A 27639-nucleotide genomic window follows, 5' to 3' on the forward strand; every position below is an offset into this window, starting at 1 on the left:
GCATGTAGTCCTGGGCTGCAATGACTGCAGGCATGGCCAGTGTCTCCTCATCACTGAGCAGTGAAAAGAGGCTACTGTTCCATGCACAGGAAAGTCAGCTTGAGGCAACTAAAAGCTGTCTCAGATTGTAGCTGTGAAGTTTCCAGTTTATCCTGTAGTTTCACCAGGAAAGACCCTATCATAAATACCTTTCTAAACCAACAAAGTCAGATTTCTCCCAACCAAATCTGCCTGTTACAGTGTGATGGGGTATAGCTGATCTGTTACATGCCTTGTTGAAGCGCCAGCTTTATATGAGAAGGAAACCCCTTCCAAAGACCTAAAACTAAAACTTCACCTCAGTAATCAGCCATAAGATCAAACCTTTACATCAGCTGATGGTTTTTCTAGAGGGGTTACTGGATTTTTCTCCCTATCCCTCAACAGTCCCAGCCACTCTTCAGTGTGGGAGGTGGTACAGCATTGCCCAGCGCTTGCAGAGATCAGACTGCTGGAAGGCCAGCACTCCATACACTCTGCTTCTTGTTCTTTTCTCTTTGACCTTAGCTGGAGTGAGCATGTGCAAGAATTTGGGGATTCTTGGGGGTTTATTATGAGAACCTGTCTGTTGTTCTTGTTTAAACTGCCTGGGGTAAGGTAAGTTCTACTATGCATGAAAACTTACTATGTATGAAAACTTAAAGCGCTACTTTCTTTCTGCAAGGAAATGACCTCTGAAGAGAAGAGCACTATCACCAACCTCAGCAAGTGTGACTTCACCCACATGAGCCAGTATTTCAAAGCTCAGACGGAAGCTAGGAAACAGATGTCAAAGGAGGAGAAACAGGTACCAGAGGGAGTTCTAGACTTCTTGATTCTTAGCTGGCTATAAACATCTTTGTGTAATCATTCCTCTGCCTGCCTTGCTGTTTATAAGCCAGCCTTTACTAGCTTTCAAATTACTACTTTCATGTTAACCGTAGGAATTTTTACTGTGCAGCCCAGGTAGGACAAAGCACTGTGTTTACAGCTGAATCTTCATCCTGACTTAAAATGATATTGATAGGGCTAAGGCTCCTGATCCTGCCTAAGTAAATAAAGAGAATCAGAGGTGCTACCTCCATGGGACCCTTGGTCCCTGGCCAATAATGAGCAGTGGATACTCAGTTAAGGGTAGATTTTCATTTTAGAAGCTCCTTGGTTTGGAGGGTAAAATTAGGAATGGTGGAAGGGTTGCAGCAATGACATTAGTGATTAAAATGAGAACATATCTTAAATATCAGGTCATGCAGTTTTCTGAATAAAAAATGAACTTTATTTTCCAGTACCATGGCTATAGTGGCTTGTGGGGAGAAAATTAAATGGTTTTTAGATGACTGAGACTTACTGCAATGGAAGTTGGAAACCTGCCCCAAGTTCTCGGTTGATCTTTTGCAATGCTACACTAATTGTCCTTTGAGTGAGGGGCCTGGTAACTTGGTAGTATGGCCTTTGGGGTCAGAGGGGTCCCACCAAAATAGAGGGCCCATGTCTTGCTGCTGTTCTCGTGTGATAAACGTGTGGGTGAGCCCTTGTCAGTTTCCATCCATGGTAGCAACTACAATGGAGCAGAAGTGGCTTTTTCTGTTAGTTTCTTAGCTAGTGCACTAGTGCTGTCTATGGGTCAGATGTTTTATTTTGAGCTGCAATGTTTTTATTTTTCCTTCTATATAATTAGTGTTCAAGCATAGAAGTATGCAGTGAAATCTCAGCACATTTTTACTTAGGAGACTGTGTTCTGCTTATGAGACCATTTGCTGACTGTCGTGGTTTAACCCCAGCTGGCAACTAAGCACTACACAGCTGCTCACTCACTCCCCCCTGTTGGGATGGGGGAGAGAATTGGAAGGGTAAAAGTGAGAAAACTTGTGGGTTGAGATAAAGACAGTTTAATAGGTAAAGCAAAAGCTGCACGCACAAGCAAAGCAAGACGAGGAATTCATTCGGTACTTCCCATGGGCAGGCAGGTGTTCAGCCTTCTCCAGGAAAGCAGGGCTCCATCAAGCCTAACGGTTACTTGGGAAGACAAACACCATCCGAATGTTCTCCCTTCCTCCTTCCCCCAGCTTTATATGCTGAGCATGACATCATATGGTCTGGAATATCCCTTGGGTCAGTTGGGGTCAGCTGTCCCAGCTGTGTCCCCTCCCAACTTCTTGTGTACCCCCGGCCTACTCACCGGTGGGGTGGGGTGAGAAACAGAGAAGGCCGTGACTGTCTAAGCACTGCTCAGCAGTAATGAAAACATCCCTGGATTATCAACACTGTTTTCAGCACAAACACAAAACATAGTCCCCTACATGAAGAAAATTAACTCTATCCCAGCCACTATCCCAGCGAAAACCAGCACACTGACACAGGCTTGACATGCAGCAGACTGGAGATGTTCCTTTGCCTGCTTTCCGATGCTGAGTTCAAACACAAGTCTGAGGTTTTATGCATAAACAACAGGATGTAAAGTCTGGTGGATATAAATGCTGAATATAGACTATAAAGCAGCAGTACTGTGCTGGGGCTGCCCTTGTAGCTGTGATATGTGGATAGAGGTAAATGTAAATGCCTCTATTGTGACAAAATTGTAGCTGTCTTCACCAGCCCTAATCTGTTTCCCTCAAATACAAGTTTTAAGAGAGTTTTCACACATTCTTTCCCTTTTTCCTGTTTGTGCTGCTTGCATTTTCTGAATGCTTTTCTGGACAGTTTGCTGCTCTGTGTGTTGATATAGCACTTGGCATGATGGGGATCTGGTTTTTGAGTCCTCAGCATTGTCATGGTGCAAATACAAAAAAAAAAATTAAGTCTTGGCATTAGAGATATGTGTGGTGCTGGGTATACCATATCATTTTTCCTTTTGGCTTTTTCCAGAAAATCAAAGAGGAGAATGAGCGGCTATTGAAGGAGTATGGTTACTGCGTGATGGACAACCACAAGGAAAGGATTGCCAACTTTAAGATTGAACCCCCAGGTCTCTTCCGAGGTCGTGGGAACCATCCCAAAATGGGCATGTTGAAGAGACGCATCATGCCAGAAGACATCATCATTAACTGCAGCAAGTGAGCACTGGATGCTTCACACCTTGGCTTTGCTTTGTAGATAGGATAGCTTCTTTTTAAAAATCCTATATAGGTTGATAGTCAAGCGTGTAGAAATATGCATGTTGCTTATCTTACTCTTATATGGATAAGAAACCAAGTCATACAGGCAAAGGCTGAACAAGGCTATCGTGGATTTCATGTAGAATTTTGTCAACATATTTTCTTCCTCATGCCTATGGTCTATATCTGCTTACACAGTCTTTCCTGCTAGCATTTCCAGAAATTAATTTTCTTCTAGGTAGCTTGCCCTGCTTTCTCTTCCTTGATGTCAAAGGCTAAGGTTTAGTGGGCTTCTCTTCTGTCTTGTCCTGATAAGTGTCCACACTACTGCAGTGTCCACAGATCAAAGCTGGTCCTAGCAATGTGTGTTCCCACCTATAGTATAGTTCTTCAGCAGATACATATGCGTAGTAGTTACATTTCTGATCTTTGTTCACTTTAATTCACTTGATTTCCTGCTTGTGGAAATAACGTAGTTATGTTGCCTCAGTTTCTTTTCCTGTGCTTTCGTTGTGTGATGGTATTCATTATTTTCTCTATTTTGATGCTGTGTAAGTCTCTTGAAATAGTTTTTATTTGCTGTTTTGTAATTCTCTGCAGGGATTCCAAGATCCCTGCCCCTCCACCAGGACACAAATGGAAGGAGGTCCGGCATGATAATAAGGTTACCTGGCTGGTGTCATGGACTGAGAACATCCAAGGCTCTATCAAATACATCATGTTGAACCCTAGCTCAAGAATTAAGGTAAAGGTCTAGTTTAAAAAAAAAATAAAAAATCTTACTGGTCCTGTCTCCAAGAAGTAAATGTAGCTGTTTGCTGGGAGAGAGATAGGAAGTAAAGCTGTCTTGCTGTTTCATCCTACACTGATTGAAAAACATTGGAAAGTTTCTGTGCTTCTGTTTCCCCTTGAAAAGAAAGAATACAATTACTGCATAGGAGCAGATGAAATCTGGAAGATGTCTGTTGAAAAGAATCACTGTGTTATTCCTAGTAGAAATCCTTTACCCTGTGGAAACCTAAAAGGAAGCAATTTATCCAAGAACAGACTTGCTCTGGTGGATATTTCACCTGCTTTTGGCCCTAACCTCCCCTGCCTGATCATGTAGTGAAGGTCTAACCATGGGTTGCTAATTAGTCCATTGTAAAATTAAAAATGTGGCCAGGCTACTGGCTGAGAAGGCTGATAGGAGCTCATGACTGAAGGAAAACACACCCTGCTGTGGGCGCAAATAACCAGTCAACAGTTCAGTTCCATAAAAGCAGTGACAAACCTGTTGAAAGATAAGTAGCCTTCAGTTTCGGGAGCAGGATTTAAGTTCTTCTCATGAAGTCTTTTTTAAGATATTTTTTCCTGTATTGGAAACAAGGAGTTTGTCTTTGTCTTACAAGTATAGGAAAAAAATGTCTGTTCCTTGTGGATTCATGACCTCCTTTTGCCATGGCTTGAATATATAATAATGATGAACTGTTTATGCTGCTTTTACGTTTTATGGGTGTTTAATTACACAGCTGAAAGAACATAAGTGTCATCTGAATAAAGCAGAGGAAACCATTTATATGTTGAGAAGCATGGAAGACATAATATCTTTTGTGTCTTTGTAGTTGCTTCCGTGGAAGCATTTAATATCATGGAAATCTGAATTACCTACAGCTGCATGGCAGCATAGTTTGAAGCTGAGCTGTTCAGCAGCAAAGTGTCAGTGCTTTTGTACAGTGAGACCATTTGCCACACACAGACTTTTATAGCCTTGAGATGCAGATTGGAACTGGTCTTTTGCCTGCTTTCTAATGCTGACTCTATTCCAACTTTCTCTGCAGGGTGAGAAGGACTGGCAGAAGTATGAGACAGCGCGGAGGTTGAAGAAGTGTGTAGATAAAATCCGAAATCAATATCGAGAAGACTGGAAATCCAAAGAGATGAAAGTAAGGCAGAGAGCTGTGGCACTATACTTCATTGATAAGGTAAGGCTCATTCCCCAGCACGCTCCTCTTACCATTCCTGTCCTGCTGGGAGTGCTTGGGAATGCTGTTCCTAAGGCAGAATTCAGCCCATTTACTAAGGTGTCCTGAGACTTCCTGGTGGGCAGGCTCCCATCTCCTTTTCCTTCCCATTACCTGGAATTCAGAGCAATAAACTATTGTACTTAACATGGCTATTTCAGGCAGCATTGTTTTAGTTCAGGCAAAACTCACAGCCTGGTTCCAGAATCACCCAGTTGGATTACTGGGAAGTTTGTGTGGTCCTTCTGTCTCCAGCTGTTCCAGTTTTCCTGTTGGGAATTTCTGCTGGTTTGTCACCTCTTTAGTTTGAGGTCACAGTTGTGAGGTTTCATAATTATGCTAATTTTTTCACCACAGAGTAAAGAAAACTGCAGTTGCATTGAGGCATTTAAAGCTACTTAAAACCAGTTCCCAGAGAGCTGTTGCCCTGCTAGCGTATGGTGTCTTCACCAACTAAATTAACAGGGTTTGTTCAAAATGGTTTGGTGTAAACCAGGGAGCTTTGATTTGAATAATTGTGGTTTCATATGAACACTGAAGGTTTTTCTTCAAAAATTAGAAATTGGTTTGACCAGTACTATTAAAACACATTTCTTATGCAGCCAAATGTAGCCTTTTGATAATTTATATAACCCAGAGTGTCCTATATGCTGTTTAAACTGTATTTATTTAGCATGCAGTGAAGAGGTAGGATCATAGAAGATGAACAACTGAACTTCAGGATTTTGTATCGGGTTGAGTTTACATGGAAGTCAGTTTGATTTTTAAAAAATATCAAACATTTTGAAATGGATTTCCATTAGTCAGAACTGTCTTACAGTTTGAGTTATTTAATGAGCAAAAGTTGGTAAAACATCTTGCTTTAAACTTCTCTTAAAATAACCCAAGGTAATTCTGGTAGATTAGTAGATTTGTGGCTTTGGTGTAGGGTTATTTAAAACAGATTTAAAGAGAACTTAAGGTTGTTTATATTATAATTTTATAAGTGTCAATTTTATTCATTCAAATGCATTTTCTCCCTTTCTCTTCTTCTATGGACACTGCTGATTCTAGGCCAGTGTCTGAAAGTTTCAAGCATCTGTACGTTACTGGGATGGTTTGAAATGCATACCTTTCTTGTCTTGATATAAATGTAGCTTGCCCTGAGAGCTGGTAATGAAAAAGAAGAAGGAGAGACAGCTGACACCGTGGGCTGCTGCTCACTGAGAGTAGAACATATCAAGCTGCATCCTGAACTGGATGGCCAGGAATACGTGGTTGAGTTTGACTTCCTAGGAAAAGACTCCATCCGATACTACAACAAAGTCCCTGTTGAGAAGAGGGTAAGGCATCTCCGTGAACACATACACAGACTGAATTGCAGAAAAATGTAGTCAACGCAGTTTTTTGATGGCAATAACAGGGTACTTCGTCACAGGTCAGATACCTAGCCAGAAAATAAGTCACTTAATGTTATTCCCTTTTTATTGGCAGTACCATGGAAGATAAGCCTGCTGGTGGTGTGACATAACCCGGCAGATAAGATACTTAAACATCTTGCAGCTCTTCCCTGTGGTCTCAGTGTCAAGAGCTGGCATAACATAGCTTTAACAGCTATGTTAGCTGGGTTTCTTTGGCTTTGTTCTGGTCAGCAGAGTTGGTTTTGTCACCTGTAGATGGTAGAGTTCTAGGCCCATATGACAAGTAATAGCATAAAAGATTCTGAAATACAGTGCTGGACAGTGCTGTTAGAGTAGCAGTTTGACTTGGGCTGTCATGATACTAGCTTCTCTGTCACAGTGTTTTTGTTCATGTTGGAGCTGAGCCCTCACTGAGGTAGGTCTTGATCTTGGGTGCTCCAGAGCATACAGAGTAGGTGCACTGATACTTCTGGCCTATGAACCTGGGTATCTACCAACCCAGACTTCTTTCTTAGGCAATGTTAATTGCTTTATTTCTTTGTCATCCACCAATTTCAAATCTGCTGTGATCTTGACCTCACTGCAGCGTAAGTCCCCACCCAGCAGTGTGAACCTGGAGGGCACTATCCAAAAAAACTTCTGTTTTTGTGGATTTAACAGCTTTGCATCTGGGCCACAGCTCTGCAGTCAGCATAGTATGTTAGATACTGGATGTATAATACTGTGGTAATTGTAACATTAGCAGTCAATGTCGGCCTCCTGGGGAGCAAAGCAACTGAAAAAGAACCAAACTGTGGCTGCTATAGAAATGAGCATGTGCTAGAATTCTTACTTCCTTGTTTAAAGGAGAAAACATTTTTCCTGTTTAAATTTATTGGTGTTGGTATCTCTTGGTGTCTCTTCTTCAGTGCTTACAATGGGGTATTGATTATTGTGGAATTAGAAATCTTTGTATATTAGGTGTCTATAGAAGAAGAATGTGTGTTGTTGAGAAGCTAGGAACTGGGTATTAGGAGCATGCAGAGCTGGGATTTGTGGTCTCTGTATAATCAAAGATACTTTGTTTACTCTCTCTAACCCAGTGAGACTTGTTTGGGATGGAGTTGTATGAAACGTTTAATGCAGCAATGAGAAGGGTTGGGTTTTGGTAGCTTCACTCCATGGGAAATGGCTCAGGGGTTTCTTTGGCTGGAGTAATGATGGAGAGTAAGGGAAAAGTAGTAGTTTTGGAGTCTCTTTCTCTGTTAGGCAGCTAAGCCAGAGCAGAATCAGGTCTCCTGCAATCTTGATCTAAAAGATGAGGAGAAAGGGCATTGAATGCTCAGGACTGTCGTTGCTGGGGATGAACCTTCAACACAAGCGTTGTATTGAGAGATAAGGGTCTTTCCCTGCTGAGAAGTAACATCCAGCATCATCACTGTTGCCTGAAAAGAGTTTAAGTGGCTCCCTGGCAGTGCTGCTTCCTTATGTATTACTGCTACCTGATGCTGTCTGGTCTGTGTGCCTGAAGTTACCGGTTTTCTTTTCCTGCAGGTGTTTAAGAATCTTCAGCTCTTCATGGAGAACAAGCAGCCTGAGGATGACCTCTTTGACCGCCTCAATGTAAGCATGTAGTTAATGGTGAGGGGTGGTGGTAGAGCACCATGAACAGGCTCACTCTGCAGCAGGCAGTAACAGCTGCTGTGTTCCAGAAATGGTTTCAGTGGCAATTTTCTTCCAGTTGCTGGCCTGAGTGGCCTAAAAGCAGTGAGAGTCTCTCTCAATCTGGTGTCTGTATTGTCCACTGTGCCCACAGGTTCCTGAAGCCAATGGGCTTTGGCCCTGGTGAGCCTGGCTGGCTCTGACCTGGGGAGGTTTTTTCAGAGTTCGGAGATGACGATTGTGTGAGGTGACAGATTTTCACGTGCCATCCTCAACTGCACATTTGGCTCTATGGGAGCACTGTGGTGGTTCAGGTACCTTCCCTGGGATGGGACAGGCACATTTCTACCTGTTGGGAATCAAAACCTCCACACTGAAGAAAACTTTTTTGGCCACTTGTGGTACTTGATACCAATCTAATACTTGTTGGTTCTTTGTTTACTTTTCTGTGGTTTCAGTAATGTTGTGGCCATTCTGTTGTGGTCAGGTCTGAGTACACTAGGCTTCAGCTGTGAGCTGCATGTCTTCGTCAGCAGTGTGTCCAGAGATTTCATAAATGCTGTGGTCAATTCTAGTGCTGTCATCTCCCTTTTGCTTCCTTAGACCAGTATCTTAAATAAACACCTTCAAGACCTTATGGAGGGACTGACAGCCAAGGTATTCCGTACTTACAATGCCTCCATCACGCTACAGCAGCAGCTCAAGGAGCTCACTAATCGTAAGTCTTGTCCTTGAAACTGTGAGGGGGATGGATCTTATCCTGCAATACAGAACTGGCTTCTTTGGCTTAGCCACAAGTCTTATATCTGTACACGACTTCATTGTTGCAGTTCTCCCAGTGCAAATGTCAGAGAGCTGAGGTCTGACCAAAAATCTGCTGCCAGATAATCTTTCGGGGTGGTTGAGCAGCCCAGCACTGGGACAGAGCAGAACTGACTTGCAAGCACACCAATGTGTGCCTGCTAGTTTATGCCTGTCCTTTACCAAGTCTCTTACTTGCTTTCTGTTAATTGTAAAGTGTTATAGGTGGCAGGCAAGGCAGATGCAGCTGTAACAGCCCCACGTTTCTTGGCTGCTCATTCACAACCTCTCTGTCAAGCACTGCTAGCTTGTACTTTTAACAACTTTACAAAGTGGGCATGTTGGATATGTGAAGCCCGACAGTGTCTTGAGAAGTATGATCCTGCTGTCCTCTGCTCTGAGTACGGATGTGCTTCCTCTCTCTTGAGTGGCAAATGGTGTCTTTGTTGCTATCAAAGAAACTGTCCCAGAAAGAGTTAGGGCCCAGGATGGAAGTGGTCAGGCTCTTAGGAGTGTAATTAGAGTGCAGTGTTCGAGACTAGCTCGTCAGAGGGGGAGGGTCAGTTCTGCAGTGACTGTAAGCTTGCAGAGTCGGTGGGACACTGGCTGGGGCTGCACAGCCCTGGAGAACCCACTTGTTCACCACTTTCTTGTACTTTGCAGCGGATGACAACATCCCAGCGAAGATCCTTTCCTATAACCGTGCCAACAGAGCGGTTGCCATTTTGTGTAACCACCAGAGGGCTCCGCCGAAGACCTTCGAGAAGTCCATGATGAACCTGCAGAGCAAGGTACCCCCACCCTTGCCCAGGTCTTGGGTTGGGGCAGGGCTCCAAGCGCAGCATCTTGGGAGTCATTCCTTTCACTTGGAGTGAAACGGAAACAGAGTCTGTTTTTCCCTGTGAGGAGTTGGTTATTCCTGCATCAGAGATGGGCCTGCTTGGATAGGAGTAGTGAGCTCAAAGGGACACCTTTCAGTCTGAGTCATCTTATACTTGTAAAGACCAAGACCAGACCCTTTTTGTCTGCCTTTCATCCCATAGCTATGTTTTCTGCTGCCATTGAAACTTCACAGCAGCAGTCTCTAGCTCTGGTTTTGTGTCCCCTAAAGAACCCGGAGTGGGCATCCACTCATGTTGTGTGAATCCCAGGCCACTGTCAGTGCAGGCTGTGTACATGGTACATTAAGCCCCTCTGACTTGACCTCTTCCTTTGCAGATTGTTTCTGGTGAAGGCCATGAGGTCCAAAGGGGTTAGGTCTGTTCCTGGTCTGGCTTTAGAATAACCTTCAAAATAAGGACTTCTGGTTTGGCACTGCAGTGTCCCCTGCTTCTGTAACACCTAACATGGCTGCCTTCACCCTAGATCTTAGAGCTTGGGGGATGTTTAAGGGGAATGGTTGAACAGGGGCTGCAAAATGCTAAAACTCCCTGAATCCTAAACTTACTGGAGAAGAACTGCCTGAAGCCTTAACAGCTTTCAGCCTTTAGGATTTGGGGCAAGAACTGATTCCTGCTGAGGGAACAGGGTTCATCCTATCGTGTTTCCATTAGATAGTGGTACTGACAGGATGCAGTTGGAGGCAGACAAGCTGCCTGGAGGGCTGTTGGCCAGTACCAGGCCAAACCAATTCTTTGCCTGCTTGGTAGTAGGTGTATGAGAAAGCTCCCAGCACCACCTTGTCTTGGGAAATGAGTGGGGCCCTGTTTTCTGGGGTGAATATTTCACCACAGTAGGCTTTGCAGCAAACCGAAAGGCCAATGGCCTAATTGTTCTGCAGAAGTGGGTCTGACCACTGGTAGATTCTGAATGTGGTCACAAACTCACTCCCTGGGTTATGCTACCCAGGGGTGACTGCCACAGTTGTCAGCAGCTTGTTCACAGTGCTGCCGTCTGGTTTTGCCTCTCCTAGATCGATGCCAAGAAGGAGCAGTTAGCTGATGCCAGGAGAGAACTGAAAAGCGCCAAAGCTGATGCCAAGGTCCGGAGAGATGAGAAGTCTAAAAAGTAAGGCTGATGTTACTAGGCTATGCAATGCTCCCAGTACTCTCGGCTCCAAATGGGCCCTTCACCCTGTATTCTGTTTCCCCAGCCTGTGATCTGGGAAAACTTCCTTAGGCTTTCTTGTCCCTTCTTTATTCTATGCATGAAGAAATAGCCTTCAAGTTGAGGACCTTGGTGGTCTGACACTGCAGTTCCTGATATGGTCACTAGTATTAGTCTCTACTGTGTCTCTTAGCCCTCTGAGCCGAGCACCAGCCAGTGCTCAACCACGCTGCTGCCCAGCACCAAGCAGAGTAATGGATCCAGTGCGCGACATTGCCATCTGAATGAGGAGCCAGGAGTTACACAATTGCACATGCACTTTTCTGGGTTCTGCTGTGCTCTGTTGGAAGCCCACAGTGCAGACAATGTACTCAGACTCTGTGTGGGTTCTGCAGAATAGCCACAGGGGTACTGAGTTAAGGGAGCTCTGAAAGCACAATCACAGCATGACTATTACAGAGGGATAGATGGGCTGGTTTTAAAGTGGGTGTAGCATCAGTACAGTTCAGGCTGTCGCTTCCAACCCTTTAAAACAAAACTGCTGCTTAAGATTTCTGCTCTGCCTCTCGGAAAATGTCAGTTCTTAATTGCATGTGCTGAGTGTTTCGTGTCACCATCTGTGGTGACACAGCTGCCCTTTGTGGCTGGTGGCATTGCTTACCTTGAGCAGAGTCCCTTTGGGTTCCTACAGTGCTGCCATCTCAAGCCTAGCAGGGCATTAGGAATTAAATGCTTTGATTCTTTCCCACCCCAGGACGGTGGAGAGCAAGAAGAAAGCTGTGCAGAGGATTGAGGAGCAACTGATGAAGCTGGAGGTTCAGGCTACAGATAGGGAGGAGAACAAGCAGATTGCTTTGGGCACCTCCAAACTCAACTATCTGGATCCCAGGATCTCTGTTGCTTGGTAAGCATCTGCCTGGGGTGTGCTGGAAGGAACCACCCCTTCGCTTCTGTCTTGTCCCCCCAGTTAGCAGACAAGGGATGCCAGAGAAGTCTGTCTGTGGCCTTCCCTTGTGTCTTCAAATGGTTTCAGGAAGTTATAAAAGAGTCCCTTGAGACAAGTGCAACATGCCAGCCAAAGTGAGCAGTGTGCTGGGAGGTGATGGGTCAGAGAACCTGCAGGGTCTAACACCAGGAGGCTGGTTGTGCTCAGCTGGGTGGCGTGTCTTGGAATGGGGCAGAGCTTAGGAAGGTGCTGGGGGGGAGAGCAGGGCAGTTCTGCTGCACAGTGAGGGGTTGTTGAGTGCCTGTGCTGTGTTGACTCTAACAGCGTCTCCTCTTCTGCAGGTGTAAGAAGTGGGGAATTCCTATAGAGAAGATTTATAACAAAACCCAGCGAGAGAAATTTGCCTGGGCTATCGACATGGCAGAGGAAGACTATGAGTTTTAACTTGTTTTTAATGAGCTGAATTTTATGGGAAAAAAAGGGGGAGTAGCCTGGTTTTTAGGGAGATTGATAAACTGTGAGCCTTACTTGTCCTTGGATGCTGGGGAAGGAGGAGGAAAGGGGCAAGTGAGCATCAGATAAAACAGCCAACATCTTGCAGAAAGCATAACCTGGAAATATCCTAAAGGAGCTGAGCCAGTTGTCCTATGGACAACTTATTTAAAAATGTTTCAGAGATCCAAATTCTAGCTGTCTGGTTTGTGTGGTTTTTTTTTTTCTTGAGGCAGGGCAAGTGGATGGGGGATTTGTCAACCTTCCGCCAGGCAAATTCACCATCACACTGAGAGCGTGGGAATCTTTAGCTACTGTATACAAAATCCAATTATATTGGTGCGTTTTTACAGTTAGGGTTTTGCAATAACTTCTATATTTTAATAGAAAATGGACTCCTTAATCCCTGCCCTTTCCCTCCCCCTCCTGCCCCATTTCAGAATTTAACAAATAAACAAAATTTAAGAAACCCAACGCACCTGTTACAGCTGTCACTATAGACATGGAAATACCCAATCTTTTTCAATTTGTCACTTGAAACAGTCATGGCATTAGAACATGAATTACAAATATCCACCACATTCATTCAGAGCAAAGCGTGATGGGAAGTCAGCCTCCTGACTTGAGTGTTCCTTTTTTAAATGTGAATTTTTATTTCTTTTAATTATTTTAAAATATTTAAACAGGTTTTTTTTTCTTCTTGATCTTAAAGATCGCGTAGATTTGGGGAGCGGGTGGGGGAAGGGAGCCGCGTGATGGGGAGATGCGTGTGGAATTTGAGGACAAGTGAAATTGGCAACAAATGACATTCCCATCACCCTTTGTTCTGAACATGCTCTGTAGACTTCAAGAATATCTACTTTTTAGGTTTGTCAGACTGTTTTACCTTTCCACCCCTTTTTTTCTAAGCCCCACTCCCCCTCTTTTACTTGAAAGATTTTATTGTGTAAAAAGAAGTTTCACAGGTCAATAAATTTCGAGGGAAATGAGCATTGGTCCAAAAAGGAAAATAATCAAGATTTTAGGGCTTTTATTTTTTCTTTTGTAATTGTGTAAAAAAATTTTAAAAAATTAAAAAGCAGAATTTTAATGTGAAACCTTTTTTTGCTATAATCATTAGTCTTAGAGGCATTGTTAGCGTAGTGTGTGTGCGAAGACCATTTCCTGCAGCCTTTCCTCAACAAGTATCTTCTATTTTTATCATGAATTCCCTTTTAATCCAACTGTAGGTTATTTAAAATAAATTCCTACAACTTAACTGAGTGTTGGTGTCTCTGTGTTCTTTCACCTCTGGCCCTGCGCCATGAGGTCCCCTAGGTCCCTTATCTGGGGGGGAGATGGTGGGCCTGGCACCACATTGTTTCTGCAGCCCCCGTACAGCAGGTACTGCCTCCATAGCAAGATGCTTGAGCCTTTTTCATTTGAACAGGGCTGCAAAGAGGATGTGGTAGCCATGGCAAGGTCTAGGTGGGTTGGGATTGATGCAGCAGTTGTGCCTTCATCAGGGGTGAGTTGAGAGCATGTGCTGGGTTCATCGTGATGCCAGTGATCTGAAATGAAGCACCTGGCCATGGCTGGCTTTTGGAAGGGATAAGGCTTTCCACAGCTTGCCCTAATGTTTTGAGTAACTCACTGCTGCTTGATTGTGTTGAGTCATGATGGCTCTTTGGCCTGTGGTAGGTCTGTATGGTCATGTAGCCAGACCCTCAATGGGTGGAGAAGTTGGTCATACAGCAACACAGCATGGGGTGTTTTGGAGCCCTGGTAGGGGCACAGAGGGCTGACCAGGCTGTCCCACCAGCCTGCGACCCTGCTGCTTGCTCATGAGCTCATGTTAATGCTGGGGCTTGAGGTGGTCCATTGGCTCACCTGGTTCCTAGATCCCTCATCTGTGCTCCCCCAATGGCAGTGTGCTTGTCTGGGTTGGTTTGTGCACCTGCAGGGGAAACTGCCTTGAATAATGCACTTAAATAGCAGCAGCCTGACCCTCCAGGCTCTTTGGAGCTGCACGGTTCCTGTTCCCAACCCCAGCACGAATTGCCTGGAGGCTTTTATTCCCCTTTAATAAGCTGCTTGGTCCCTCCTGAAGCCCTGTCCATGTGCAGCCTGCACAGCAAGCCTAGGAGCCTGCCCTCACTCTGAGGAGTGGCTGCAGATAGTGGGTAAAGATCCTTTCTGGGATGCCTTGGCTGCATTGTGAGTTAGTGGGAACATCAGGAATGTGGCTTAGTGTCTGTATTTGGGGTCCCTTCAAGCGTTCTTGGAAGTGCAGGCCGTTGCTTTAGTGCAATGGGAAGTGACCTGAGGCAGCAGGAGCCAGGGGCACAGCCAGGCTGACCTCTGGCAGGAAGAGGGAGTGGGATGGTGCTTGTTCAGGGTAGTCCCTGTGGCAAGGTGATTTTCAGCTCATGTTCCTTCAAAGAGGCTGCTTTCGCGGAGAGCCAGGACATGCTGCAGCCAGGTGTGCCAGAAAGCATGGAGAAGGCCATCGTGAGTGTTTGGGTTTTCCTTTACTCCGTGTTGCTGATGGAAACATTCTCTGCATTGATCTTCAGTGCCCAGGCTGCAGTGTGCGCTCAGGAGACAGGAAACCTTTTCCCATGTCCCCACTCCAGCCGAAAGCAGGTTAATCGCAGCCCAGTGCTCGAGCTAGCGCAGCAGGGGTGGCTGTGGAGAAGAGAAGAGCTGAGGCCGGGATGGGGTTGCTGGTGCTGGAGCTGTGTGCAGAGGGTGCTGTGGGGAAGAGGGGCTGCTCTTGGGTGCCCAAGCGCTGCTCAGCACAAGGAGCTTAGGGGGTGGGGGGGTTGAGGGCAGGGGCTGGTCTCCCCTGTGCCGTACAAAGCTTAGGATCCTTGGCTCCTGCTGGAGAGATGATGGAGCTGGCAGTGCTCAGTGCTGATGGGGAACAGGGGTTCTGTGTTCCTCCCAGCTGGGAAGGATGTGGCCTGTCACTGCCTTGCTCTGATCCTTCCTGCTTCACCCTTACCTGACCAGTGGTCACTGGGTTTCCATGCAAGCGCACCTCAGCATTGGTTTGCTTTGCCTCCCATGGGCTGTCTGCTCACCCGATCCCAAGAAAACCCCTGTCTGGTGCAGTGGGGAGCAAGAGCAGTGGGATGTGGTGAGACCCAAGCTGCTCTTCCTGGTGTGGTTTCTCCGCTGCTTTTTATTAGCCCGCAGCCCTCCGCAGGGAGGAGGGTGGAGTGAAAGCAGCACCCTCTCCTTGCCCTGGTGGCTGGGAAGGGCAGGAGGCTGGGCAGGGACATGGATGGTGAGGTTGATGGATGTATCCATCTCCCTGGCACTGGAGAGCAGCCCAGGGCCCAGTGTCCGTGGGGAGCCTGGAGTAGACACAGGCCCTGGCTCCTCTGCAAGTGCCTCCCAGTCACCCCGATGCTGGGGCAGCGCTTGGCTGGGCTCCCAAACTCCACGAGGGTGGCTGCGGGGTCGGGCTCAGCCAGCCACAGGAGCCTCTCAGCAGCCAGCCCTGAGCAGGGCTTCCTGCTGCCTGCTGCGATATTTTCAGGCGCTTTGTTGTGGCTGCAAAAACTCGCAGTTTGGCAGGAGTTACCGTTTACTCTCTGGGGCCTTTCCAAGGTGCAGCGGAGAAAATGCCAGCGGAGAGGGAAAGGGGCTCATTGTGCTCCTGACCTGCCCGTGCCTGGAACAATGCAGCCTGTAAAAATATGCTTTCTATTTATACAGCCCTCCCTCCCTGCGTTCAGACCTGGCCGAATTAAATTCCCATACCCTACGCTGCTGAGCAGGGAAATGCGCTTCTCCCCCTGCCCTGTTCAACGCAGCGGGGAGGAACATGCTCCCGCAGAGGGGAACCCCCCACCCCGGCATCGCTGCCGGCAGATTCGCCTTCTCCCTGGGCATGATGGGGTGCCCCGGGCCAGGCTGGGGGTCGTGCCTCTCGGGCCGTGCTCTGCTTTGGAGGTGCGAGGCCAGCCTGATGTCCCAGGCTGGAGCGTGCTGTGCCTCTCCGTCAGTGGAAGGGAGGAGTATTCTGGTGCAAAACCAGCCCTTGAAAAGGCACTTGGCTCCCTCTGAACGCTGGGGAGCATGGGCGCTCCCTCTCTAGCTCTGTCTCAGGCAGGGAGCTGAGGAGGATTTAATCTGTGTTTTTGCCTGTGGCACAGCAGGGTCAGGACCGCACATCCCGCGCTTTCAGTGGAGAATTCCCAGATCCTGTTGACTCACTGTGCGAACAGAGAGATGGCCGCGAAACGTGCCGCATCCCGTTTTGCATCCCACCACCGCAGCGCCTGGTCCTCGCCCGCCCCAGAGTCACCACCCTGGTGTGGATTGCCTGCCCTGCAGTAAGGCTTGTTTGTTGGCAGCGAGGGAAACTGAGGCAGCGGTGACACGACCAGTGGAGGGGGCAAAATTTAGGTTGAAACCCGATCGTGTGTGTTGTAAGCCATGGACAGGGCCTGACGGCCAAGAGGAGGCTGCATACCCGGCTGGATGCAGCCCCATCCCCCTTGAAGTCTTACAGGATTCAGGGGTTGGAAATTGAAACCAGGTGAATTCAGGATATTCAAAAAGCGTGTGCTCCCCTAGGAACACCAGGGAGTGGGGACAGGGAACCTGGAGCTGCAGCGAGTTTCCCATCAGGTGCTGGTTTATAATCCAGAGGGATCTTGCAATGCCTGGAAGGGGCAGGAGGATGCCAGGGGGAGGCAGCCCTGCCTGCGGGCACGGCTTCGTCTCAGCCCCTCGGTGAGCACACGCAGCAGGCACCACGCCAGCATCCGCAGCAGCTCTGTGGCCCCAGGCGGGTCTGCTTTCCATTGCTGGCAAAAAAACGCCTTGCGCTGTTCTGTGTCTGCTAACACCACCCCGGGGCGGGAGGTAGCTCAGCACTGTGTTCCCTGTGGGTTTTCCAGATCCTGCTCGCTGCAGGGGTGGGTGAAGCTCTTCCCCGATGGTGATTTTCTCAGCCCACGGGCTGGATTCTCATTTACCCACCCAGGCAGTGCAGAACAGACGGGGATGAATAAATAACCCGGAGTGGTGCATCTCTCCTGGGGATTGCAAGGTGCCGAGTACCGCTTGCTTGGATAAGGATCGGGCACCTCCTCTCAATGCGCAGTTCCCAGGGTGGGAGAGGGACCCCTCCATTCCCAGACACTGGCATCAGAGGGATGCTGGGCTGCAGGGACTCCCCGCACTCGCCCGTGGGGTGGCCTGAGGGTTTTGTTTCCCTGGATTTTGCTCCCCAGCCCTTGAGCAAGGCCAGGGGCTGTCCTTAAGCCGGAGGTCACCTGGCCGTTAGCCTGCTGTTTGTTCCTGGGCAGAGGATGTAGCTGCTCCATGAATCCTGCAGGATACTTGGGGGGTCAGCACCCCACGCTTCAGGACTGCAAAGGGGGAAGGTGCTGGGGGCACTCAGAGGGGGAAAAAACCCTTTTCCTGGAGGTGTTTGCAAGGGGAGACTTGCAGAGCCCCCCACCCTCCACAGTCGTATGATGAACACAATCCAGGGAATTACTTCAAAAGCAAAATGAGTCTGACCCACTGCGGACCAAAGCCCAGGCAGGGTAGAGCGGGACAGGATAGCAGGAATATGATGGAAGTTTCTGCTGCCCTGAGGGGCCGGGAGCGATTGCCCACAGCCTGGCCGGTGCAGGAGCCGGGACCACCGAACGAGGCTGGTCAGCAGCAGACAGACAAAAGCGGCTTCACATGCTGTCAAATGAAACTCTGAAATTCCTCCGCGTGCGGCACTGTGGACGTGGAGAATTTAATGCAAGGCTAAAAAGTGATCAGCCAAACTCAGAGAAGAAAAATTATCCATCACAGACACCTGATTGCAAACCACCGCCGCCACGTGCCAGCCCCAGCCACCCAGGGCTCCGGGGCTGGAGAGACGCAGTGACGGGTGCTCTCCATCCGGGTGAACGGGCAGCGTTTGGGAGTGAGGGAGTTACCTGTTTGGCTTCTTCAGTGGCCACTCTCCCTTCTCAGGTTTTGCCCTCAAAAACAAGGGTGTGCCCATAATGCTCAGCTATTTTAAGACCACTGGGAGCCGGCTGCTTCCTGCCGGTCCTGAGCGAGGCCGTTACACAAGCAAGGAGTGACTTCCCCAGCGGCGGTGGCTCACCCAGGAGGAGTGGGGCAGAGGGTCCTGTGCGGCCGGCACCCCGGGGCTCCCACCGGCAGGCTCCCAGCAGCTCTGCCTTAGCTGAGCCCACCCCCAGCGTCCTGTCACCCCTTAGGGTGCTGTCATACGCCGGGCGTTTTTATAAAGGCAGGTTTATGTTCTTAGCCCAGTGCGCTCGCCCTTGCCTTTTGGATGCCCGGGCGCTGGGTAGGATCCTAAATGACCACGAACCTCATAGGGCTGCTTGTGGGTTTGCACCTGTGTGTGCACGCGTGTGTGCGTGTGCGCGTGCGTGTCCCTTTGAAGGCGGGTGAAGCGGTAGGACAGAGGGAGCTGCTCGCATTTGTGGTGCGCTTGGTGATGCCCCTTCCAGACCCACCCCGGAGCTGGAGGGGGAAATAAGGGCTGCTCGGCTGCATGCTGCCTTGCCGTGGGCCTGCAAACAGACGTGTGTATGTATGTGTGTGTATATATTGTATAGGTATGCGTATATACATAGACCTATGCGTTCATATACTGGGGAACATCCCCTCCAAGCTCTCCCTTTCACTGCTCTCCTGCTCACCCTTGGGCAGCCCAGCCCCTGGCCAGCATCGCCTTGCCGGTGTGGGAGATGCACCCGCCACCGCACCTCGGTGTTTGCACCGGACCCCGGACACTGTCCCCAGCGCAGGGCAGCCTGAGCGCCCAGCCCGCCCCGGGGTGCCCCGATGGGGAGGAGGGCACGGGGAGGAAGGGCAGCGGTGCAGAAAGGGAAATCGCAGGCTTTAACCTCATGAATGGAGCAAACCGCCCTGAAACACTTCCTAATTCCCTGGCTTATCCCCTGGCTAACCCTGCTTTTGTGCGGTCTCCCGCCAGGGCCGGAGAGTCTCCTGGGACCCCCGGCTCCCTACACCCCCCTCCCCGGGGACGGGATGCTGCCGGCCACCCTGCAGACCCCGCCCGGCGCAGGTCCGGCCGTGATTTACCGGGAGGGAAGCTGCGGCAGCCGCAGGCCTGGCTCCGGCGAGGAGCCCCGCCACGGTGCCAGCGGCAGCCAGGCGGAGGGGACCGTCTCCGGGAAAAGCCACCCCGCTTGGCCCGTCCCAGGGCGGCGGGGCTGGGGATGTCCCCGGGGGAAGAGTGGCTCCCGGGGACAGCTGCCAGCCCGGCCCGTGCCCCCCCCCCCCCCCCGCTCACGCCCGTGTCCCTGCGTGTTCCCGCTCGCCCCGCACAGCCCCCACGGCGGACACGAGGCGGGGGGCAGTGGCGAGAGGCTCGGGGGGGGACCTGTGCGCCGGGGTGACGGCCCACGGGATGCGGCGCCGGGGGACCCCCCCACCCGTGCCACGCCGCGGGGTGTGTTGCACACCCAGGCCCCCACGCAAACTCTGCTGCGGGGCCTGCCGGGGCCCCGTGCTGTCCTGTGCGTGGCACACCGGACACCTATGCGTGCCGTGCCCGTGGGGTGCGGGGCACCCCCGGTACCCCGGGCCTAGCTGCGGGGTGTGCGGCACGGAGACCCCCACAGGCGCTGCGGGATGCCCGCCGCCGCACGCCCCCCCCCCCTCCCTCCCCTACAGCGCTGCACCGCGCCAGGGGTCCACCCCCCCCCCCCCACGCGTGTCACGCCGCGGGGGTGCGCGCAGCACCCCGAGACCCCACAAGCCGGCAGAGCGCGAGCTGCGCTCCCCTCCCCATCACCCGGGCCGGGCCGGGCCGGGGGGTGCCGGGGGGTGCCGGGGGGGGGCCGTGCGCACCCCCCAGCCGGGCCCCAGCGTCTCCCCCGCCCGTCCCACCGCGAGGGGCCGCGCCCCGCCCCGCGCCGCCGCCGCCCCCCTCCCTTCCCTCCTCCTCCTCCTCCTCCTTCCTCGCTCCTCCTCCTCCTCCTTCCCCCCCCTCCCCGCAGCCGGCGGCGGGCGGGCGGGCATGGGGCGCGGCGGGCGGCGCTGAGCGCGGCGGCGGCGGCGGCGGCGGCGCTCCGGGCGCTCCCGCTCCCCTTTGTTCGCGGCGCTGATGGCGGCCGGGCCGGGCAGCGGCCCCGGGGCGCCCAGCGAGGCGGAGGCAGCGCACCTCTGCCGCAGCCTGGAGGTGGGCACCGTCATGACCCTCTTCTACTCTAAAAAGTCGCAGCGACCCGAACGGAAAACTTTCCAGGTGAAGCTGGAGACGCGGCAGGTCACCTGGAGCCGCGGCTCCGAGAAGATCGAGGGAGCCGGTGAGTGCCGGGGAGGCGGGGGGGGGGGGGGGGGTACGGGGACGGCCGGGAAACCCGGGCAGGAAGGGGAGGAAAAGGGCTCCGGATCCCTCGGGGCGATGGGTGCGGGGCGGCCCCGGCCGCAGCCGTCCCGGGGAGCCGCCGTTCGCCGGCTCGGAAAGCGGCGTGAGCCTCGGTGGGGAGGAGGAAGGTTTTAAAAAAAAAAAAAATATATATAAAGATAAATAAGCCCCAGCCTCTCTGGGCCCGGCGTCAGCTCGGGGTGGCGGAGAAGGGGTCAGGTTTCCCTGGCCGGGGCCGCCTCCGGCCGCACGGTAACCGGCTGCGGCGGGGGATGCGCGGGCCGGGTACCGCCATGGCCGCCCCCACCCCCAGCGCCGCCTCCCAACTTTCGGCATCCCTCTTCGGCATCAAACTTCCCCTGGGATAAACTAGGTGCCTTTTCCCGGGTGGTACCTTGGCTAACAGCGCCTAAGAGCCGTAGGGAGCCTCAAAAGGAGGCAGCATTAGTCTGAGCCCTTTGGGGGTTGCGTCTCGGAGCAACAGATGAGAAGAAAGGGCAAAAAGCAGAAAAAGCAACCCGAAATATTGCCGTGTAAGTCCCCGCTCTTCCCTTGTCCCCTTTGCGCATCTGCCCAAGGACGATGGCACAGGGTCAGGTGGAGCACGGTCAGCGTAGGGCCGGGTCCTGCGCACCCTCTTTGCAGCGGTGGGTGCAGTTACGGGCAGAGCAGCCTGCTGGCTTCGGTTTCCCGCGCGTGATGTGGACTTCTAGCACGAGGAGGGCAGGGGAAAAGATGCGTAAGAAATGTGAGTGGCAAACCACAAAGATGGGTGGGAAGGGGGAGAGGGTAGGGAGGCCCCGCGCTGGGAAACTTTTAACCTCGGCGTTGGTTTCCTAGGTTACTGCTGTTTCTCTTAAATTACCTTTCCCGCCCCCATGCGCACCAGCACGAGGACAGTGTCTCTGCTCGATGCTGGAGGCGAGGAAGAGGGGACGCGCACGAAGGCCGATGTGACGTTAAGTCCTGGCGCTGGCCTTGGTGCGGCGGCACGTTAGTACCGGCCTTCCCTGCGTTGAGGGGTGCGACTGGGGTGCAGCGAGGCAGCGGAGGGGTTGTCGTCTCTCCTGGCAAGTGCTGCTGGCCCAGGGTGGAAAGGTTGGATGCTTTTAGTATCGTGAAAGGGCTCCAATCAAGAAAGGAGGTGGTGATGATGGTCGTGTCTCTGTGGCATGATCACAGAATGCTGGTGCTTCCCGTTTGGGGCTTTGGTCTGCCTTAAGGCCCTTGGAGTCCTCTAGCTTCCACCCAGCGGCGTCTCTAGGCAGATCTGGAAGGAGCCCTGGGCTCCGTTAGCATCACCAGGACGTGAAGCTCCCCTCTACCTTTCCCAGGGTAGTTTCTAGGAGCTTTGAGGTGGTGGGAAAGGGAGGAGAGGCAGCCCTGGGTTTAAGTTGTTCTTAAACTAAGGCAAAGCACCTATCTGTTTTGCTGGTGAGGTGCTGGCTTCTGGCAGTGTCTTACAGACCATGTGGGTCCATGGTCCGTGGTGGGACGGAGGTCCCCACCAATGTCTACGCGGGCGATTGTTCCTGCGGGCAGACCTAAGCATGTGCTGCAGTTCTCGTAAGGCTGGGACCTTAACTTCAGGGAAATTTAGAGAACTTTAACTTCTGTACCAGGATTGTGGCAGTAATGATGATGATAATGTCGTGGCTGCAAGGACTTCTTGTGCTGTGCGGACAGCCGAGAGCAGATCAGTAAAAGCAGAGAACGTGTCCCAGGGACCGAGGTGATCAAATTGTAAAAATAAGAAAATCTATAGGTTTCTAGCAAAAGAAAAGCAAGAGTTGGGGAACATGGGACAGCCAGTTCCCTCGTGTTCCTTTAAACGTCACAGTGGAAAATTATTTGGGGCTCTTCTGCTGCGCCGCAGGTGAGTTGGCTGGCTGGTGGCCGTGGGCTCTGTGTTCCCCAGCATGTGCCTCCCCAACCCGTGTGATGTTCCCGCAGTGCGTGCAGCCCTCCCGAAGGCAAGATGGGCCATGCTGGAGAGAGAGGACATGAGCCTGAAGAGCTGCCGTATCTTTAGCCCCATCTCACTGATGCTGGATGCTTTCCCCATGGTCTCCTCTCTGCACCCGAGCATCTCACCCTGTCCTCAGTCCCCTCTTCTGGTGTCACCCGTCACCCTGAGCAGCACCCGTTCTCTCGCCCTTCTCCCTTCTCAGGGCTGCAAAGTAGAGCTTTGCTTTAACACTTCCTGGACAGAAGCGTGGGAGCTCCAGGTGGAAATATCTGTTTGTGTACACAAATAATGACGGCATATCTAGGCAGGCGAGGCAAAGCCGTGCGATCAATGGCCAGCAATACTAGATTGTTGGCCAACTTCCCTATTTTTATCTGGATGTGCTTTCTGGGTGGAAAAAGGATGCCTGGGAAAACCCAGGTGTGTGACAGCTCCACTTCATGTGGCAAATACACTGATGTATTCCTCTTCTGGCTCATCCCCTCCTTGAAGTCCAGCCTTTACTTGCACAGAGTTCACATGGCTGTGGTAGGAACCAGAGGGGGAAGTGATCTGGAGTCAAGCTAATCACTTTCAGTGGAGGGTAATTTTAACCGTGAGCAATGGCTGACCCAGTTCTCCCCACGAAAACAAGCCATGCTGGTGTGGGGAGTAGGAGGTTGGGGCTGGCAGGAAGACTGGGGTTTGCTTTTTGTGGTGGTACTGGTTTGGCCCTAACTTGCAATATGAGTGAGGCCATAAGCAGAGGAGAGCAGCCAGCTGTCAGGAGGTGAGCTGTTCCGTCACATGGAACGGCATCTCTACCGGACAGCATCTGGGGGTCTACAGGTCAAAGACTGCTCTGTTCATGAGTTGGTAATGGATGTTCTTGTATTTGTTGAGATTTGGAGACCAGCAAGGAGCTTCAGAACCCCCTGGACAGAAGTTAGTTGCCTAAGTAGGAATGATCCTGGGTTTTTATCCATTTCAGAACAGGTGGGCATCCATGATATATTACATATGGAGGTCTCAGACTCACGGCACATTTGTGTAGATGGCCATGTCTTGGAGAGATATCTGTCTCCATGAACGCCACCCTAGCATGAAGCATCTGTGCTTCTTTCTCTGTACCTGGAGGGTTTTGCAGAAACGAGATGTGTATTTGTCCCAAGGAGGGGTGGGCAGCGCTGGGTGACCTGACTCTGTTGGGTAGAGCACAGCCCCTGTGGCTGCAGCTCGGGAAGCCTCCTGCTGTGTGGTAGGCAGTGCACGAGGGGACAGAGGGTAAGCTGGCTCTTTTCCAGGTCACCTCAAGGCATGTGGGCTAAAGCTGCGGTGTGCTGGGAGGAGAGGGCTTCTGGGCACAGTCACAGTCATCGTTCCTTGGCATGGTGCCGCTCGTTTCAGAGCTTCAGCATCACTGTGGGTGGTGTCATGGAGCTGCTGCCTCCCCAGGATCTGTGGGTGCTTGTCAGTACTTCAGATCTTCTCTGAACTCTGGGTGGTTGCAATAGTCAACCAGTTGTAGCTTTTCACGAAGGTGAAGGCAAACATTTTGGTGGTGCTTGGCTTTCTGGTGCATGCTAACCTGGAGCTTACCGGGGAGCAGAACCTGAGCAGGCTTCAGGTCACCCCACCGCTGGAGAGGAGCACGCCTGGAGGAAAAATCCAGGGAAACCCCCATCCTTCATGCCTTTGATGCCTCAGCAGCGGTGTGCCATCAGTCTGACAGCTTCTCCCTGAGCGAACGGGTGTGTGGCTGCCAGCTCCAGTGGCCACGCTGCTTGTGCTCAGAGGTGATGGGACATCTTTTATTTCAAGTTACTTACTGAAGCGAGCAGGATCTGAGCTAGGCTCTGGAAGGAGCTTTTGGCACGTAAGGACAAAGCCCTTAGTGTTGAACAGCGCTTTTAACAATGGTGAGATTGGACCGGAGGGATGCTGACTGGGGAGTAGCTTGTGTTTGATGGGTTGGGTGGCATCGCCACACATGCTATAGATGTAGAGGCAACCAGCCAAGCCTTGTTGGCCACTGTCAAACTGCCTAGCCTTGCCTTCCCTTGTTGGCCACTGTCAAACTGCCTAGCCTTGCCTTCCCTTGTTGGCCACTGTCAAACTGCCTAGCCTTGCCTTCGTGCTGCCCGTGAGCCGGGAGGTGTTGGGGTCGTGGTATGTTGGTGCTGAAAGGAGGGGGGAGCCCTTGCCGGTGTGACAGCCCTCTTCTTCGTCCCCTTGCTTTGTGACCCTTGTGTAGCTCTTTGTGAGCGTTGCATAAAGAGTGACCTTGTGTGTTAATTGTCAGCGTGTGTGTCCCCCACTCCTCCCCTCCGTGAGCAGCTCTGACTCAGCAGCGGGCAGAGCAGGGGCTCCAGCCAGCTGGGCTCCCAGATGAAGAACCTCTTCTGTTGGAAGGGACCCATCTTCCGCTCTTTGTTAAGCTCTTCAGCTCGCTCCAAAGGGCCGTGGCTCTCGATGAGCAGAATCGGCTGAGGAACAGGGAAGAGAGGGCAAACGTGTCTGTGTGGGAAGCCTTTTGCTTTGAGAAGCGGTCACCTCTTTCTCCTGTACTTTTTCAAAACTGAAACTGTGCAAAGTGCAAGCCTGGTTCGTGCAAAAAAAGGTCTTTTTTTTTTTTTTCTTTTTTTTTTTTTTCCAATTAATAGTTTTTATCCAAAAGGGTTTCAGCCAGCTCTAATTACCAATGCCTTGCTTTCTTGCTAATCAACTCTGCAGAGGGCCTGGCTGTTACGAAGGGAAGAGTTCTAATAATTTTCTATTCTTTTGTTAATCACCCAAAGCAAAGTAGAGCTAATCCCTCGAGTCAGTTGTCTTTTATGCATTTTTTTAATTTTTTTAAACTTCCTGTGTTACGTAATTCTTTTTTTAATATAAAAGGGTCTTGCATTCAAAACTTCACATGCTGGGGGGTTATAGGCCAGCTTCTAATTGATCTGTTTGCCTTGAAACACGTCAGAAAATTCAGAGAGTTTGTTCAGAGAGCGAGCTGAAAATTTGGAGCAGATGTTTGTTTTATAGGGGAGAGGGAGGGGGGGGAACACCTCGAAAAAACCCTGGTTGCATTCTTGCTTTCAGTGAAATGAGCTCAGTCCTGTGGAGGTGGAGAAAAGCCATTGCCTATGTAAAAGAAAAGGCAAGAACTGTAAAATATTAATACAAAGTGACTCTGAAGGGTGGTTTGTACTCGCCTCATCCTTTCCAACTACCTGCCTCTTTTGTTAGTCCACTGAGGCATGGCTTTTTTTTTTTTTTTTTTTTTTTTTTTTTTTTTGAGGCCATCTGAATAAGCTGAGGGGCTTGGAGCTCTTGAGAAGTGAGCAAGCCAGAAATGGATTTCAAAGATAAACAAACTTCAGATTTGGATCCTTTGGGGGTGCAGGGTGGCTCCTGCACCAGCGGGTCCCCCTCCTGCTCTACCACCCCATAGGAGCAGGATGCGGTCCCTCGCAGCGGGTGAGGCCTGGGAAAGGGGGAGCTAGCTCCTGAGGTGCCTTGGAAGGTGAGAGCGTGGCTTGTGACAGTCGTAATGGTTAAAACTTCCCCTGCTGAAGCTCTGCTGTGGGAGTTTCCTTGAGTGAAGGGTTTTTTGTGTCATTACCAGTCCCCTTCCTGCTTGCTAGGATATTTGTGTTAAACTGGGGAAGGCAAACAAGCTCTATTCTGCCTTCACCTCCAAACTGAAACAGCTTCTTTCCCTCACTTTACATCCCTTTGTCATCTCCGTTCTTTTCTCAGCAGTGTCTTCCAGGAGGAGCGGGTTAGAAGACCTCTATGTCTTCTAAGACACGTCATAAATACCTCCTCCCTCGGCATCTCAAAAGCTTCTCTGCAACCACAAGAGCAGCTAGAGGTTAGCTAGCTGGGAGACCTGTGCTCCACTGTGGTACCTGCACCCACGTTGTCCATCCATCTGGTTCCTTTGTTTGCCACGTAGAAGGTATTGGCTTATGAGTTTTAAGCCCACTAATTTAAACATACTGGAGAGGTTTTGTGTAGTGTTGGACCGATTACTTCTCACCTACACCGAGGGCCTGAGCACTCCAGGTTTTTCAGGGCAGAAGCGATGCGGCTTGGCTTTCTCCCTGCCTGCAGGCAGCCGTGTTGGCTGGACACCATGTGTGGTGAGAGGAACATCTGAGTAAGCTGGATCTGAACATCTGGCTTTGCAAAGGAGCACCTCACATGCTCGCTGCCGTCACCTCCCATCTCTGGGGGCAGCTTTTTCATGGGATTTGGTACAGGACTTTTAACGAGCCCCATCTCCGAGCTGAGCCAGCAGTCACCCAACCCAATCTATGATCTTTTTACTGCTCTTTGTTTCAGCTCCCCTGCCTGCACAGCGGGGGGGTAGTCATTCTTATCGGTGAAGCGTTTGCTCAGCTCCGTTATCTAATCACAGTGGCATGCACTGCGAACATCATCCCGAAGATGTGCTGGCTGTTAGCGATGCCCGTCGCCTGGCCCTGCGCGAGCAGGCGTGTGACCTTCTGCATATCTTGCAGATTGCAGATGGAGGCTTGCCTGCAGTCTCAGCAGGAGTCTGGGGGGGAGTCGATGCTAAAGTCCCCATCCCTGAGCAGTGCTAAGGTCCCCATCCCCAAGCGCTGCGTGCGGTAGAGCAGGCTTGACCATCAAGTTGCCCCAAGGGTGCAGGCTTCGTTTAGTTTTTGTGATCCTGGGAACTCAGGCACTGTTCTTTGGCTGGGGCCTTCCCCTCCAGAGAGTGCTGGGACTGTTGTGTCCCTTGGGAAGCGACCCAAGTGACACCACTGCACCGTGATGGGCAGTCTGGCCAGGATGTAAAATTTGCCAACGATTGGATGGAGCAGGAGCTCTGTGAGTACAAGTGCTCGGTTG

The 27639-nt window shown here is 50.9% G+C and overlaps 3 protein-coding genes across 4 annotated transcripts in view; all 3 read left to right on the forward strand.

Moving 5' to 3' along the window:
* TOP1 (DNA topoisomerase I) overlaps window positions 1-13705 on the forward strand; it is a 79529-nt gene extending 65824 nt beyond the window's left edge. Inside the window, exons 11-21 of the mRNA XM_049816510.1 lie at window positions 704-826; window positions 2884-3071; window positions 3714-3858; window positions 4934-5077; window positions 6253-6438; window positions 8050-8118; window positions 8761-8875; window positions 9622-9749; window positions 10871-10965; window positions 11759-11908; window positions 12292-13705. Of these exons, the coding sequence (XP_049672467.1) occupies window positions 704-826; window positions 2884-3071; window positions 3714-3858; window positions 4934-5077; window positions 6253-6438; window positions 8050-8118; window positions 8761-8875; window positions 9622-9749; window positions 10871-10965; window positions 11759-11908; window positions 12292-12394 (1446 nt within the window). The 3' untranslated portion in view covers window positions 12395-13705. The remainder of the gene's footprint in view (window positions 1-703; window positions 827-2883; window positions 3072-3713; window positions 3859-4933; window positions 5078-6252; window positions 6439-8049; window positions 8119-8760; window positions 8876-9621; window positions 9750-10870; window positions 10966-11758; window positions 11909-12291) is intronic.
* Window positions 13706-19037: 5332 nt separating this feature from the next.
* LOC126045673 (proline-rich protein 2-like) lies at window positions 19038-20035 on the forward strand. The gene is made up of 3 exons (XM_049817088.1): window positions 19038-19041; window positions 19130-19297; window positions 19416-20035. Exons 1-3 carry the CDS (start codon window positions 19038-19040, stop codon window positions 20033-20035), a joined length of 792 nt encoding a protein of 263 aa, XP_049673045.1.
* Window positions 20036-20477: 442 nt separating this feature from the next.
* Window positions 20478-27639, forward strand: part of PLCG1 (phospholipase C gamma 1) — a 50740-nt gene continuing 43578 nt past the window's right edge. For both annotated transcript variants that reach the window (XM_049816569.1, XM_049816570.1), the window contains exon 1: window positions 20478-20754. In XM_049816569.1, coding sequence (XP_049672526.1) covers window positions 20553-20754 — 202 coding nt within the window. In that variant the 5' untranslated portion in view covers window positions 20478-20552. The remainder of the gene's footprint in view (window positions 20755-27639) is intronic.

Source organism: Accipiter gentilis, chromosome 14, assembly GCF_929443795.1.
Source record: "Accipiter gentilis chromosome 14, bAccGen1.1, whole genome shotgun sequence".
NCBI classification, from domain to species: domain Eukaryota; kingdom Metazoa; phylum Chordata; class Aves; order Accipitriformes; family Accipitridae; genus Astur; species Astur gentilis.